Source organism: Cherax quadricarinatus, chromosome 12, assembly GCF_038502225.1.
Source record: "Cherax quadricarinatus isolate ZL_2023a chromosome 12, ASM3850222v1, whole genome shotgun sequence".
NCBI classification, from domain to species: domain Eukaryota; kingdom Metazoa; phylum Arthropoda; class Malacostraca; order Decapoda; family Parastacidae; genus Cherax; species Cherax quadricarinatus.
Genome location: NC_091303.1, coordinates 47,000,763 through 47,018,014, shown reverse-complemented (window position 1 = coordinate 47,018,014; position 17,252 = coordinate 47,000,763). Strand labels below are relative to the sequence as shown.

The 17,252-nt window shown below is 43.0% G+C and overlaps 1 protein-coding gene across 2 annotated transcripts in view; it reads right to left on the bottom strand.

Moving 5' to 3' along the window:
• Positions 1–17,252, bottom strand: part of LOC128686549 (carboxypeptidase B) — a 107,336-nt gene that overhangs the window by 35,572 nt on the left and 54,512 nt on the right. For both annotated transcript variants that reach the window (XM_070084343.1, XM_070084344.1), the window contains one exon: positions 11,712–12,033. In XM_070084343.1, coding sequence (XP_069940444.1) covers positions 11,712–12,033 — 322 coding nt within the window. The remainder of the gene's footprint in view (positions 1–11,711; positions 12,034–17,252) is intronic.

Sequence of the window (17,252 nt, the reverse complement as noted above, 5' to 3'; positions counted from 1 at the left end):
AAACTGAGTGATTTGTGATCACTTTCCCCAAGCTCATCATTAACCTCAAGATTATTAATTAGTGTTTCCCTACTGGCAAGAACCAAGTCAAGGAGGTTATTTCCTCTAGTTGGCTCTGTCACAAACTGTTTTAAAAAACAATCCTGGATCGTATCAAGAAAGTCACCTGACTCTAAATTTCCTGTCAAATTGCTCCAGTCAATCTGTCTATAGTTGAAATCTCCCATTAGCACAACATTTTCGTATGTAGATGCCTTACGAATTTCGTCCCATAGAAGTTTACTGCACTCCCTTTCAAGATTTGGGGCCCTGTAAATCACACCCAAAATTAGTTTTTCTCGGCCCTCGAGAAGCTGTAACCAAACAGATTCAGTTGCTGACGCTTCTAATTTTATATCTTGTCTAACACAACAATTTAAATTGTCTCTGACATACATCGCTACTCCACCACCCTTCCTGTTGACCCTGTCAGTGTGGAATAATTTATAACCTTGTAGGTGACATTCAGGGGGCATCTCTCTATCTTTCAGATTGAGCCAGGTCTCTGTTATAGCAATAATATCTGTGTTTCCTGCACTTGCAATTAATCTTAGCTCATCTATCTTATTTCTTACACTCCTGCTATTAGTATAGTAAACCTTAAGGGAGCTAGTCCCTTGCTGTCCTCTGCTGTCCCCCTTTGTTTGCTGACCTGATCTATTGTCTTTATTTATAACTTCATGCTGAATGCCTTTTATACATTTACTGATTCCAACCCTAGTGTTGCAACCTGCTTGTTTCCCACACACACCCATACCTCTATCTTCTATTACCTGGACCTGGAGTTTACCTGGAGAGAGTTCCGGGGGTCAACGCCCCCGCGGCCCGGTCTGAGACCAGGCCTCCTGGTGGATCAGAGCCTGATCAACCAGGCTGTTGCTGCTGGCTGCACGCAAACCAACATACGAGCCACAGCCCGGCTGATCCGGAACTGACTTTAGGTGCTTGTCCAGTGCCAGCTTGAAGACTGCCAGGGGTCTGTTGGTAATCCCCCTTATGTGTGCTGGGAGGCAGTTGAACAGTCTCGGGCCCCTGACACTTATTGTATGGTCTCTTAACGTGCTAGTGACACCCCTGCTTTTCATTGGGGGGATGGTGCATCGTCTGCCAAGTCTTTTGCTTTCGTAGTGGGTGATTTTCGTGTGCAAGTTCGGTACTAGTCCCTCTAGGATTTTCCAGGTGTATATAATCATGTATCTCTCCCTCCTGCGTTCCAGGGAATACAGGTTTAGGAACCTCAAGCGCTCCCAATAATTGAGGTGTTTTATCTCCGTTATGCGCGCCGTGAAAGTTCTCTGTACATTTTCTAGGTCGGCAATTTCACCTGCCTTGAAAGGTGCTGTTAGTGTGCAGCAATATTCCAGCCTAGATAGAACAAGTGACCTGAAGAGTGTCATCATGGGCTTGGCCTCCCTAGTTTTGAAGGTTCTCATTATCCATCCTGTCATTTTTCTAGCAGATGCGATTGATACAATGTTATGGTCCTTGAAGGTGAGATCCTCCGACATGATCACTCCCAGGTCTTTGACGTTGGTGTTTCGCTCTATTTTGTGGCCAGAATTTGTTTTGTACTCTGATGAAGATTTAATTTCCTCATGTTTACCATATCTGAGTAATTGAAATTTCTCATCGTTGAACTTCATATTGTTTTCTGCAGCCCACTGAAAGATTTGGTTGATGTCTGCCTGGAGCTTTGCAGTGTCTGCAATGGAAGACACTGTCATGCAGATTCGGGTGTCATCTGCAAAGGAAGACACGGTGCTGTGGCTGACATCCTTGTCTATGTCGGATATAAGGATGAGGAACAAGATGGGAGCGAGTACTGTGCCTTGTGGAACAGAGCTTTTCACCGTAGCTGCCTCGGACTTTACTCTGTTGACGACTACTCTCTGTGTTCTGTTAGTGAGGAAATTATAGATCCATCGACCGACTTTTCCTGTTATTCCTTTAGCACGCATTTTGTGCGCTATTACGCCATGGTCACACTTGTCGAAGGCTTTTGCAAAGTCTGTATATATTACATCTGCATTCTTTTTGTCTTCTAGTGCATTTAGGACCTTGTCGTAGTGGTCCAATAGTTGAGACAGACAGGAGCGACCTGTTCTAAACCCATGTTGCCCTGGGTTGTGTAACTGATGGGTTTCTAGATGCGTGGTGATCTTGCTTCTTAGGACCCTTTCAAAGATTTTTATGATATGGGATGTTAGTGCTATTGGTCTGTAGTTCTTTGCTGTTGCTTTACTGCCCCCTTTGTGGAGTGGGGCTATGTCTGTTGTTTTTAGTAACTGTGGGACGACCCCCGTGTCCATGCTCCCTCTCCATAGGATGGAAAAGGCTCGTGATAGGGGCTTCTTGCAGTTCTTGATGAACACAGAGTTCCATGAGTCTGGCCCTGGGGCAGAGTGCATGGGCATGTCATTTATCGCCTGTTCGAAGTCATTTGGCGTCAGGATAACATCGGATAGGCTTGTGTTAATCAAATTTTGTGGCTCTCTCATAAAAAATTCATTTTGATCTTCGACTCTCAGTCTGGTTAGCGGCTTGCTAAAAACTGAGTCATATTGGGACTTGAGTAGCTCACTCATTTCCTTGTTGTCATCTGTGTAGGACCCATCTTGTTTAAGTAGGGGCCCAATACTGGACGTTGTTCTCGATTTTGATTTGGCATAGGAGAAGAAATATTTTGGGTTTCTTTCGATTTCATTTATGGCTTTTAGTTCTTCCCGCGATTCCTGACTCCTAAAGGATTCTTTTAGCTTAAGTTCGATGCTTGCTATTTCTCTGACCAGTGTCTCCCTACGCATTTCAGATATATTGACCTCTTTTAGCCGCTCTGTTATTCTTTTCCGTCGCCTGTAAAGGGAGCGCCTGTCTCTTTCTGTTTTACATCTACTCCTCCTTTTTCTTAGAGGAATAAGCCTTGTGCATACATCGAGTGCTACCGAGTTAATCTGTTCTAGGCATAAGTTGGGGTCTGTGTTGCTTAGTATATCTTCCCAGCTTATATCGGTTAGGACTTGGTTTACTTGGTCCCACTTTATGTTTTTGTTATTGAAGTTGAATTTGGTGAATGCTCCCTCGTGACTAATCTCATTATGTCGGTCTGGGGCTCCGCGCATACATGACTGAACCTCAATTATGTTGTGATCTGAGTATATTGTTTTTGATATGGTGATATTTCTTATCAGATCATCATTGTTAGTGAAGATGAGGTCTAGTGTATTCTCCAGTCTAGTAGGCTCTATTATTTGCTGGTTTAAATTGAATTTTGTGCAGAGATTTAAAAGCTCGCGTGAGTGTGAGTTTTCATCAGAGCTGCCTCCTGGTGTTATTACTGCAACAATATTATTTGCTATATTCCTCCATTTTAGGTGCCTTAAGTTGAAATCCCCCAGGAGCAAGATGTTGGGTGCAGGAGCTGGAAGGTTTTCCAGACAGTGGTCAATTTTTAACAGCTGTTCCTGGAATTGCTGGGATGTTGCATCCGGAGGCTTGTAGACTATCACAATGACTAGGTTTTGGTTCTCGACCTTTACTGCTAAAACTTCCACTACATCATTTGAGGCATTTAGCAGTTCTGTGCAAACAAGTGACTCTGCAATGTACAGGCCAACCCCCCCCTTTTGCCTGTTCACTCTGTCACATCTGTATAGGTTGTAACCTGGGATCCATATTTCGTTGTCTAAGTGATCCTTTATGTGGGTCTCAGTGAAAGCCGCGAACATTGCCTTTGCCTCTGCAAGCAGTCCACGGATGAAAGGTATTTTGTTGTTTGTTGCTGGCTTTAGACCCTGTATATTTGCAAAGAAGAATGTTATCGGACTGGTGGTATTGTTGGTACTGGGGGGGGATTTTTTTTCCGGCATTAGTATCTGTATCTGTTGGTTTGGAGTGGAGGCCATCGACTGTGGTTCCACGCCAGGAATGACTGGATTTGGTGTACGATTTCTGCCATTTCCTGCCAGTTTTTTTTCCTTCCTGGCACTAAAAAACCTCTCCCTCTTGAGTGGCTGTGGCTACCCAGGTTTTCCCATGGCCTGGATGTTTTGTATCTTTTTGTCCCCTTTAGATGGTATGCCTGGCAATTTAAGTTATAGCACAGTCTTTCCTGTACTGAAGAGGTACACAGTTCAGGGTGAAAAAGCTTACAGGAAGGGAGTTTGCATTTTCCTGTTGTCATATGGGCATGGCATTTCCTAGGGTGGTCATAGTTGCACGTCCCATCTGTTTTTCCAGATTTCCCATGCCAGCAGATACCGAGTGCATAGTATGTGCACAGGCTTGGTTTCCGTTTGCCTTGGGTTTCTGTGACTGTATTCCCTGTTGGTGCATGTTTCCCTGTCTTACTTCTATCCTCCCTAGCACCAACAATGGAGCTCCCACCATTTGTTTTTGGTAATATATCCTCACTATTGCTAGTGGAGTCCTCTTGTTTGCTATTTCCTGCGGTATTTCTAGTTTGCAATATTGGTTTTATCTTATCTTTGACTACACTTGTTTCCCTACTATGGCTCCTGTCCCCTATGCGGTCATTCATATGTATTCCTTCCTGCATATAGTTCCCGACTACCTGGACAAAATCTCCAGCTTCACCATTACTGTCTCCCAGGACAGCATCTCCAGCTTCCCCATTACTGTCTCCCAGGACAGCATCTCCAGCTTCACCATTACTGTCTCCCAGGACAGCACCTCCAGCTTCACCATTACTGTCTCCCAGGACAGCACCTCCAGCTTCCCCATTACTGTCTCCCAGGACAGCACTATCAGCCCCCCATTTACTGACTACCAGGACATCATCTCCAGCCTTACAGTTTCTGACTACATGGCCAGTATCAAGGGCAGTACCATTCAGCCCGGACTTTTTATGTTCCCATCTGTTGTAGAAAGCTTCCAGGTTTTCTATGAAAGCAGCTTTGATGTTGACCTCTTTTAATACCCTTGTGATTTTAGTCCACAGATTTATCTCATTTGGGCATACCCAAAAACACTTCCCTGTTTTAATACTGCTTGTAGCTAGTTCTTGGATATCTGCACAAGGGGCGTGACACCAATTTCCACAGAAATGACAATTTATGCATGTGGAAGCCCGTTTGTTTGACTGACCACAGACTACACACAGCTTCATAATGATTTGAATGGTTTATTTACTGCAATTCTACTAGCAACCTCTTGAATATTCTATTAATAACCTGCTAGGTGGTGCACAACGAAACCGTTTGAAACCAGTCCAGGGTTCGGACCAGTCAAGGGTTCGGACCAGTCAAGGGTTCGGACCAGTCTATCTGATCTGATCAGTGGGTCACTTATTTAAACCATACTGGTCGGTGATTTGAGCTAACACATGAAGGATCTACTGGAAATTATCTACCCGAGTAATATGTGATTTGATTGATACAAAAGTATAACTTGCGTGTTGAAGAGCCGGTGACTGCTGGCACTCCTACAATGACGAACGGTCGAGCCTCCACCTTTGTTTATCAATCGCTGTATCTAGCTTCTCTATTTTTTTTTTTTTTTTTTCCGTCTCCACCACAATAAATGCTATATTATCACTATAGTTGACTGGTGCAAATTTTGGAGGAAGGGCGCTTTTTCTGTAGTAATAATTGCTTCTCGTTGTGTATATTGCGACCGCTGGTAACTACAGGTTATATGAAATTCACAGTAACGTCTGGTATTTCAAGAAAAAGAAACTAATGAAAGTCACTCCACTTCACTAAGTACCATTATAATACTGGTTAGTTGCTAGGCATTTCACCAATGGCCTTCTCAATTGAGTTTGCAAGTGCTACCACCCCAGCCCCAGAGAGATGTACCCCATCCCTTGCATACATATCATGTTTGCCATAAAAGTTGTTCCAGTTGTCAATGAATGAGATTGCAAGTTCCTTGCAGTATCTGTCTAGCCAGCAATTTACACCAATTGCCCTAGACATTTCATTTCCTACTCCCCTTCTAGGCAAGATGCTACATATAATTGGGACCCCTCCCTTAGACTTAATGAAATCTATAGCTGACCTGTACTTACCTAGCAGCTCTTCTCTCCTACCCTTCCCAATATCATTTCCACCAGCACTGAGACAAATAATGGGCTTGTTCCCATTACCTGACATGATATTATCCAGCCTGTTAACTATGTCCCCAACACCAGCTCCAGGGAAGCACACTCTATCTCTCATCTTCTTATTCCTATTACAAAAAGCACGGTCAATATATCTTACCTGAGAGTCACCAACCACAAGAATGCGCTTACCTCTGTTAGCAGGGGCAGTAGTACCCTTACCTTCACTGGCCACTGAAGTACATTCATCCTGAAGAACAGAGAAGCGATTTCCTACCTTCAGATCTTCACTCTTAACTTTCCTTATTCTGATTCTCCTCCCATTACTGGTTACCACTCGCCACTTGTAGCAGGTGCTGGACTGCACCTCACTGCTGGTAGCCGTTGCTACCTCCCCACCTACAGCCTCCTCACAGCGAGAGAGAGAGACTGCACCTCACTGCTAGAAGCCTCGTTCCCCACAACTCCAGCCACCTCACACTCTCTCCCAGACCCATTGAGGTGGACCTTCAGCCTCCTAATCTCCTCCTGGAGAAGCAAGACCTCCTCCTTCAACTCTCCAACCTCAATTTTTAAAACACTGCAGAAGCAAGCCATGCTTTGTAACCGTCCACGCTAATCCCCAAAGCAGCTCAGGGTCTGTGACCTCACGTGACGACTGACCACTGAACACTGATAATAAAGCATGGACTCTTGTTTTGTCCATCATGCATATATGCATGATCTTCACAATGGTTCAAGACACATGATGGCTCAGGAGTAACAAGGCAAAGGTGTTCTTTACTGATAACTGTTATGGTGCTGAGGTAGACTCTTTGGCGATCCATTGTCCCTGCAGCACGGGGCGTGCTGGTAGCTATTGTGGGATGTGAATTTGAGTACAAGTGTCAGAAGCCAGCTGAACAAGGACGTCACATTATCGCTGATGTTTTCTCGGCTACCTGCGTTGCTACGGCAGGGAAGATGGCTCTGGGATCCGTGATACTGTAGCCTCCTCTGGACGAGGCTGCTCCTGAGTGATGAGTTTTCTGCTCAATGTTGGAGGCTGGACAACCCTTATTTTCCATGTTGTCTTGACCCGGCGGAGCCTCTCTGGGTAGTTCAGGATCCAGGCATAATAGCTCTTGATGCAGTCCGGACACCTAGGTTCCGTAGTCTCATACCGCTTTATTTTGTCCAAGCAGTCCTGGTAGGATGAGACCCGCTGCAGACGGCACACTTTTCCCGAAATTGATATCGGGAGCCGAATTCATTGTACCTCTGGCACCTGAAGTACCTCAGAGGTTCTAGGTGTACGTCCAAGCAGGGTATTTTCCCCAGGATCCAAGTTATAGGTGACTCGTGACCTAGTAGGAAAAGTTCTCGCTTCACACGCTGAGGGTCCGAGTTTGATTCCCGGCAAGGGTGGAAACATTGGGCGTGTTTTCTTACACCTGCTGTCCCTGGTCACCCATCAGTAAAATGGATACCTGGATGTTAGCCGACTGGTGTGGGTCGCATCCTGGGATAAAATTGACCTAATATGCCCGAAATGCTCTGCATAACAAGTGGCTTTCTATGTAGTAGTATATCATTGATGTCAGCTTGTAGAAATAAAGATATTATTATTATTATTATTATTATTATTATTATTATTATTATTATTATTATTATTATTATTATTATTATTATTATTATTATCCACCTGTATGTTGGATTAGGACCTGCCTTGTTGTTACGTCGCCATTCCATCTAGATTCAGAGCCGCTCAGCTTTCAGAATGGTTACATCGAGAGGCATGTCTAGCGGATAGCGCATTCTGCTTAGCCTCATGGGACTATGTTTCGGGGAGTGAAAATAAATTTTCTTTTCAGATTTGGGAACAGTGATATCGTCAGGCCGTGTTTCCTCTCAAGGTGAATTATATCAGCATAGGGGTGTCGGGGTCCTTTGTTAGTCAGCCTGAATTTGAGTTTGGAAACGAACACGTCAGAATCTAGCCTAACAACGCTAGCATTTTAATGAGGCTCCAATAAAATGCTGTAGCATTCCATACCTTCCCAGAAAGCCTGGGACTTTCATCTTGACTGATTTTCGGCAAGACATAGGTCGTGCAAGGTGAAGACAAAGCGATATATGGTAGAGTTTCTTACTGAGGCAATATCTATTGGCACGAGCTTGGCGTCAACTTTGTGATGTAAGAAAGTTGGGTGATAAATGGCTGAGCTATCGTCGATAATGGTGGCTCTGTTCCCTGAGGTGTCTGTTGTGGTATTGCTAAATGTGAGAGAGGAGATGGGGAGTCGAGCATGTTGTTCGGTGTATAGTGAACCAGTGGATATTTGTGTATTTTTCGTAAGAGTGGAAACAAAATCTCACCAGGAATCACATATAGCTAGTTTGAGTGCACGTCATTCCTGAACCCGAGCATGTTCATACTCTAAGAGTTGTGCGGTAAGTTCATCGTTGAGAACTCTACGAGTGAGTGCCTCGCGGATTCAGGTGTCTTCCAGGGAATCTTCTGCTTTTGTGGAACCACAGAGGTCTTAGGAATAGCTAACTAAGCATCCTTAGTAATTGATAATGTGGATATATCAAGGTCTGCCACTCTTGAGAATAGCACCTGTTTGCTTTCTTGACGTTATGGGTATTTACTGTAGAAGAGGCAAAGGTGTCGCAGATCGAAAAGTGGTGTAGACGTCCCAGGTAATGTAAAGTATTATGTTCGGAAAAGACAAAATTAAATCTACAGTTGAAATATTCACATTCCGATCATCTACACCAGTTCCACCACTGTGGTTTAGAAGAATAAAGTTTGAATTAAAAATTATTTCGGCAAATAGTTTTCCTAGTCATTTTTCTAAGGCATGTCTCATTAATGATGCTGGGTGTTGAAACCTACCTTTAATTTTCTGGTAGACCAGTTGATCAAATTACAGGTGAAGCCCCATCAACATCTAGTGTCTCTGAATTAGGACAATAAGCTGTACAAACAGTCATTCACGAATTATTGAACTTAAATTCATACGATCGTGTTGAGAGCTGAACTCAACCACAGTTCAGTCAAGGGAAACGTAATGTGAATATAGCTGGCAACTGGCAACAGCAAAGTCTACAGCTGTATTGATTAAACCTTTCTCTTATAGACAAACGACGGATAATCTGTAAAGTCGTAGCATCATCGGCAATTGCACTTGTCAGTCCTTAAGACCATAACAATTCCACTGTAGTATAACACGTTGTAGTTTAAGAGTGTCGATTTATTTCAGGGCAATATAGTGAAGATTTTTTGTTCTTCACTTGGATTTTATCCTGCGGTATAAGTTCATCCATACAAAGTTGGTCGTCGCGGGACACTACGGAGATGGTTGGGCTGTTAGACTGTCTCCTGTTATATTATCTTGTATCCAACAGTGGATATACCATAATTAATGTGATATTTGTCTGTCATACCTACACCGTGATATTTTGGTACTGGGGAAGTCTTCTGCAACTGTTTAGCATGACGGTTCCGTAGTGAGCCACGTTCACCAGTGAACCACGTTCACCTGTGGGCCACGTTCACCAGTGAGCCACGTTCACCTGTGGGCCACGTTCACCAGTGAGCCACGTTCACCTGTGGGCCACGTTCGCCAGTGGGCCACGTTCACCTGTGGGCTACGTTCACCAGTGGGCCACGTTCACCTGTGGACCGCGTTCACCTATGGGGCACGTTCACATGTGGACCACGTTCACCTGTGGGCTACGTTCACCAGTGGGCCACATTCACCTGTGGACCACGTTCACCTGTGGGCTACGTTCACCTGTGGGCCACATTCACCTGTGGACCACGTTCACCTGTGAGCTACGTTCACCAGTGGGCCACGTTCACCTGTGGACCACGTTCACCTGTGGGGCACGTTCACCTGTTACGTCAACTCTAGCTGCCACACCTCACTTCTGGTGCAGTAAATAAGACCTGGCCACATGTGTCTGCTTAAAGACTCAGAGACTCGCCACCGTCTTTGAAACTTAAGGTAGTCATCACCAGAAAATTAATGTTACTCTTCCCAGTGCTATATTTGCCAGTATTTCACTGAGGGAATGCTGTGTAAGCGAAACTTTTTCGACAAAAAAGATATCAGAATGTTGCAAATGATGTTTTTTATCATCAACTTGCCGCAAAAGGGCACATTTAGTAATGTAAGAAGAGAATTGTTTTTTCCTTAAATCCTCAACAAAGTTGGTCATGAATGTTAGTGACATCCTGAGTCTTAGTGGATGCCATCTTGTCCGTAAAAAGCATCAGCCATTAAATATTAAAGTCTTTTACAAGAGGTAAACTGAAATTAATCTAACGGTAATTAACGGGAAGAAAATTTCCCACTATTTTACACATAAAATCTACAAATCTGCTTTTACACACTTCAATTTCACTCTACAGCATCGTGAGAGAGATACATTTTGTTGAAGATTGAGACACTTATGCAGCATATGGGAATCTTTATTCAGGAAACGTTTCGCCACACAGTGGCTTCATCAGTCCAATACAAAGAGGAAGGCGTAAGGAGAGGAGGAGTATGAGGTAATCAGTCCCTCAACCTGGAGTCGATGTGCTCAGTCCATCAATCTTGTAGAATTGATGGACATTCTACAAGATTGATGGACTGAACACATCGACTCCAGGCTGAGGGACTGATTACATCATACTCCTCCTCTCCTTACGCCTTCCTCTTTGTATTGGACTGATGAAGCCACTGTGTGACGAAACGTTTCCTGAATAAAGATTCCCATATGCTGCATAAGTGTCTCAATCTTCAACTTGTCGGTTTTTCAAGCCATTCATCACACACAGATACATTTTGTAAACTTCTGTGGCTAAGACACAGGATTTTTGGAAGTTATCGGAGCCATTTCATGATGCTCAGTGAGTTTAAAGACTCTGATCAGAGGACAGGTACACAAGCCAATTGTTCCAAGAAACTGACCCTCATTACTCTACACTGACACTCAAAATTTAAAGCCAATTGGGTAATGTCTTTTTGTGTAATAAGCAAAATAAAAACGAAAAGTTGGTGGAAGTAAAAAAGAGAAAATGAAAAACAAATCAATCAACCACTTTCAATTCCTCCTTCAGGGAGACCGAATTATAAGATGTCTTCTCTAAGCCTAAATAATTATTGTCAGGTAGGCCTACTGCAAGGTTCCTTCTTTGAGAACAGTAAGACGACGCTGAGGGCAATAGCCAATTGATGTATCATTTATTTAAAGCTAAAGTTACTTAAATCATTGTACTGATCTTCAGAATTAAATATTTCTTAAAATTCACTTAAGATAAATCATATTTACTCTAACTTTAAATATGATAATGATTTACAAGTATGAGAATGAACTTTAAACAGGAGGATTAACTGTAAACACGAGGATTAACTTTAAACAGGATTAGCTTTAAAGAGAATGAATAACATTCAACGGGATAAACTTCATATATGAGTATTGACTTTACAAGTAAGAGTTATTATGAAACATTAACATTCACTTCATATATAAGGAAATTTGGTGTTAATATAAACATAATAATAATAAAGTGTAAATAAAATATAAAAAACATATGAAAAGGTGACGAAATCTTTTAGATTTTTGATCCACTGACCGTAAAATGCGCTGTATTCTTCTCATTAAGCCTACTGGTGATTTTCTTGGCCATGCTCTTAAGCCTATTGGCCTTGGCGGTACTGTTCTTGGTGAAGCTCCAAGGGTACAACACGTACTCGCCGTAGCTGTGCAGGCTTATAAAAAATTTCAGCCTTTTCCTGAATGTCCTGGCGAGGTCAGCTAGACTTCGAGTCTCCACCTCGGAGAAAGCACTGGGGCCACGGTACAGGTATGAGCAAGGTTCGTCGCTGGCGCCAGCTCCGGTAACCCAAGCAGTCTCCCAGTTCCTGTTGAGATCGACGCCAACGCAGCCCGTGTTGCTAGAAAAAAAAATAGTACAAGAATATTCAAAGAGTCCCAAAAAATCTAAATATTTCATTAGCAAAGATTTTTTTTTTAACTCAATCGGCCGATTCCCACCACGGCAGGGTGGCCCAAAAAAGAAAAACTTTCATCATTCACTCCATCACTGTCTTGCCAGAGGGGTATTTTACACTACAGTTATAAAACTGCAACATTAACACCCCTCTTTCTGAGTGTAGACACTGTACTCCCCATCTACAGGACTTAAGTTCGGCCTGCCGGTTTCCCTGAATCCCTTAATAAACGTTACTTTGCTCACACTCTAACAGCACGTCAAGTATTAAAAGCCATTTGTCTCCATTCACTCCTATCAAATATGCTCAGGCACGCTTGCTAGAAGTCCGATCCCCTCACACACAAATCCTCCTTTACCCCCTCCCTCCAACCCTTTCTAGGCCGACTCCAACCCCGCCTTCCCTCCACCACAGATTTATACACTCTCGAAGTCATTCTGTTTTGTTCCATTCTCTCTACATGTCTGAGCCACCTCAACAACCCCTCCCCAGCACTCTCGATAATAGTTTTGGCAATCCCACACCTTCTCCTAATTTCCAAACAATGAATTCTCTGCATTATATTCACACCACACATTGCCTTCAGACACGACATCTCCACTGCCTCCAGCCTTCTCCTCGTTGCAACATTCATCACCCATGCTTCACACCCATACAAGAGTGTTGGTGCAACTATACTCTTATACTCCAGTATATACATTCCCCTCTTTGATTCCACAGACAAAGTTCTTTGTCTCCACAGACTCCTAAGTGCACCGCTCACCCTTTTCCCCTCATCAATTCTGATTCATCTCATCCTTCATAGACCCATCTGCTGACACATCCGCTCCTAAATATCTGAATACATTCACCTCCTCCATACTCTCTCCCTCCAATCTGATATCCAATATTTCGTCACCTAATCTTTTTGTTATCCTCATAACCTTACTCTTTCCAATATTTACTTTTAATTTTCTTCTCTTACATACTCTACCAAATTCATCCACTAACCTCTGCAACTTCTCTTCAGAATCTCCCAAAAGCACAGTGTCATCAGCAAAGAGCAACTGTGACAACTCCCACTTTGTGTTTGATTCTTTATCTTCTAACTCCACACTTCTTGCCAAGACCCTCGCATTTACTTCTCTTACAACCCCATCCATAAAAATATTGAACAGCCATGGTGGCATCACATATCTTTGTCTAAGGCCTACTTTTACTGGGAAATAATCTCCCTCTCTCCTACATACTCTAACTTGAGCCTCACTATCCTCGTAAAAACTCTTCACTGCTTTCAGTAACCTACCTCCTATACCATACACCTGCAACATCTGCCACATTGCTCCCCTATCCACCCTGTCATATCCCATATCCCAATCCATAAATGCCACGAAAACCTCTTTACCCTTATCCAAATACTGCTTACCTATATGTTTCACTGCAAACACTTGGTCCACACACCCCCTACCTTTCCTAAAGCCTCCTTGTTCATCTGCTATCCTACTCTCCGTCTTACACTTAATTCTTTCAATAATAACTCTACCATACACTTTACCAGGTATGCTCAACAGACTTATCCCCCTATAATTTTTGCACTCTCTTTTGTCCCCTTTGCCTTTATACAAAGGAAGTATGCATGCTCTCTGCCAATCCCTAGGTACCTTACCCTCTTCCATACATTTATTAAATAATAGCACCAACCACTCCAAAACTATATCCCCACCTGCTTTTAACATTTCTATCTTTATCCCATCAATCTCAGCTGCCTTACCCCCTTTCTTTCTACCCACTGCCTCGCGAACTTCTCCCACACTCACAACTGGCTCTTCCTCACTCCTACAAGATGTTATTCCTCCTTGCCCTATACACGAAATCACAGCTTCCCTATCTTCATCAACATTTAACAATTCCTCAAAATATTCCCTCCATCTTCCCAATACCTCTAACTCTCCATTTAATAAATCTCCTCTCCTATTTTAAACTGTCAAATCCATTTGTTCCCTAGGCTTCCTGAACTTATTAATCTCACTCCAAAACTTTTTCTTATTTTCAACAAAATTTGTTGATATCTCTCTCACTCTCTCATTTTGTGATGAATGGTTTGAAAAACCGACAAGTTGAAGATTGAGACACTTATGCAGCATATGGGAATCTTTATTCAGGAAACGTTTCATGGGGTCTTGTTACAAAGAATTCTTCAACACTTGTTCAACCTTTGGACGAAGACCTACTTCGACTAGTGGATGGTACCACTATGACCCCGCCTCCATCTGCTTCACGTCACCTCACTACAGTATATAAGCCACGTCTACGGCCCTATGCTGTACATTCTACAAGATTGATGGACTGAACACATCGACTCCAGGTTGAGGGACTGATTACCTCATTCTCCTCCTCTCCTTACGCCTTCCTCTTTGTATTGGACTGATGAAGCCACTGTGTGGCGAAACGTTTCCTGAATAAAGATTCCCATATGCTGCATAAGTGTCTCACTCTCTCATTTGCTCTCTTTTTACATTGCTTCACCACTCTCTTATGCTCTCTTTTTCTCTCCATATACACTTCCCTCCTTGCATCACTTCTACTCTGTAAAAACCTCTCATATGCTAACTTTTTCTCCCTTACTACTCTCTTTACATCATTCCACCAATCGCTCTTCTTCCCTCCCGCACCCACTTTCCTGTAACCACAAACTTCTGTTGAACACTCTAACACTACATTTTTAAACCTACCCCATACATCTTCGAGCCCATTGCCTATACTCTAACTAGCCCATCTATACTCCAATAGTTGTTTATATCTTACACTAACTGCCTCCTCTTTTAGTTTATACACCTTCACCTCTCTTTTACTTGCTGCTTCTATTTTCCTTTTATCCCATCTACCTTTTACCCTCACTGTAGCTACAACTAGAAAGTGATCTGATATATCTGTGACCCCTCTATAAACATGTACATCCTGAAGTCTACTCAACATTCTTTTATTTACCAATACATAGTCCAACAAACTACTGTCACTATGCCCTACATCATATCTTGTATATTTATTTATCCTCTTTTTCTTAAAATACATATTACCTATAACTAAACCCCTTTCTATAAAAAGTTCGATCAAAGGGCTCCCATTATCACTTACACTTGGCACCCCAAACTTGCCTGCCACACCCTCTCTAAATGTTTCTCCTACTTTAGCATTTAGGTCTTCTACCACAATTACTCTCTCACTTGGTTCAAAGGTTCCTATACATTCGCTTAACATCTCCCAAAATCTCTCTCTCTCTCCTCTACACTCCTCTCTTCTCCAGGTACATACCCGCTTATTATGACCCACTTTTCACATCCGACCCTTATTTTAATCCACATAATCCTTGAATTTACACATTTATATTCCCTCTTCTCCTTCCATAACTGGTCCTTCAACATTATTGCTACTCCTTCTTTAGCTCTAACTTTCTCAGATACTCTTGACTTAATTCCATTTATTTCTCCCCACTGAAGCTAACCTATTCCCTTCAGCTTTGTTTCACTCATAACATCAGCAATCGTCTCTATCTTATCATCCACACTACGTCCATGCACATCCAAGCATCCCAGTTTTATAAAGTTTTTCTTCTTCTCGTTTTTAGTAAATGTGTACAGGCGAAGGGGTTACTACTTCAATGCTCCCGGCATTTTAGTCGCCTCATATGACACGCATGGCTTACGGGGGAAAGATTCTTTTCCACTTCCCCATGGACAATAGAGAAAAAAACGAGAATAAGAGTTATTAAGAAAAAAGAAGAAAAACTCTAGATGTGTGCATGTATATTTATACATATGCGTGCCTGTGTAGTGTGACCTAAATGTAAGTAGAAGTAGCAAGATATACCTGTTATCCAGCGTGTTTATGAGACAGAAAAAGACACCAGCAATCCTACCATCATGTAAAACAGTTACAGGTTTCTGTTTCACAGTCACCTGGCAGGACGGTAGTACCTCCTGGGTGGTTGCTGTCTACCAACCTACTACCTCAATTAGCAAAGATATAACACAAAAAAATCTAAATAAAAGCAGTAACTTGATATAAATAGTTAGTTCATAACGACTGCCTTCCCACCTCTTCATTGTAATATTTTTTACTAAATTCACTGTGTAGTGAATCCCTTGCTACTCTTACTAAATCCATTATTTTTTCTGTAGGTTTCTTGCTATACCTTACTTAGCTAACAGAATGATAGGACCCAGGCATTGGACCCAATAAGTGCCCCTGTAACCATATGATTGTTGTGCCCAGATAGTGGTATAGGATGACTTCCGCACGAAGGGTAGGTATGGGGTAATTACTGTTCCGTTGTAGATTCGCTGGTATAATCGCCCGTCCCGGGCCTTTTCCAAGAGGTGACCCGGCCTTGGCTCCCTGTCGAGGGAGTGTCTCAGACCAATGTCTGCCATAGGAGGAGGGACGAATACCTCCTCGTCTTCTGGGACCAGCTATTCCCAGGCCTAGCCCCATTCCCCATCCCCACGGGGCTCGGAGGGAGAAGCTAGGCACCTTGGGCTGCCACAAACCCGTTCCGCACAGGGCTCGAAGGGTGTGACAGCCGCATAACAGCAGACGATGTCAGGAGGTGCAAAGGCAGCAGCACTACAGGATCCTTTAGGAGTCACACCCCAGCTTTGGGCAGTGGTCACCTGCGGTCATACTTGTCCTAAGCTGTCTGGGAGTTAGCGTGGGGTGTTACCAAGTACCATGCCTGGTTGTAGTGTTTTAAAATCTCAGGTTCAGGTGTTGAAGAAGGAGGTTCTACATCTTCAGGAGGAAAATAGAAGGCTGAAGCTTCACCTAGATGAGTTTGGGAGTGAGTTTGAGAATGATTTAGCTGGTAGGAGGAAATGGTCACTAGCAGTGATAGGGCAGCCGCTTTAAGTGGCAAGTGGTTCACAGCTCAGAAAGAAGGAAAATAAGGAGGGTTAACAGAGAAGATATGAAGGTAGGAAATCGATTCTCTGTTCTCCAGGACGAGTGCATTTCAGTGGTTAGTGAAGTTGAAGGTACCACTGATTCCCCTACTAATCAAGGTAAGAATATTTTAATAGTAGGAGATTCTCGAAGTAAGATATATGGGTCGTGTTTTTTGTAACAGAGACAGAAAGGTCAGAGAGAGAGTGTACCTTCCTGAAGCTGGTGTTGGTGACATAATCAGC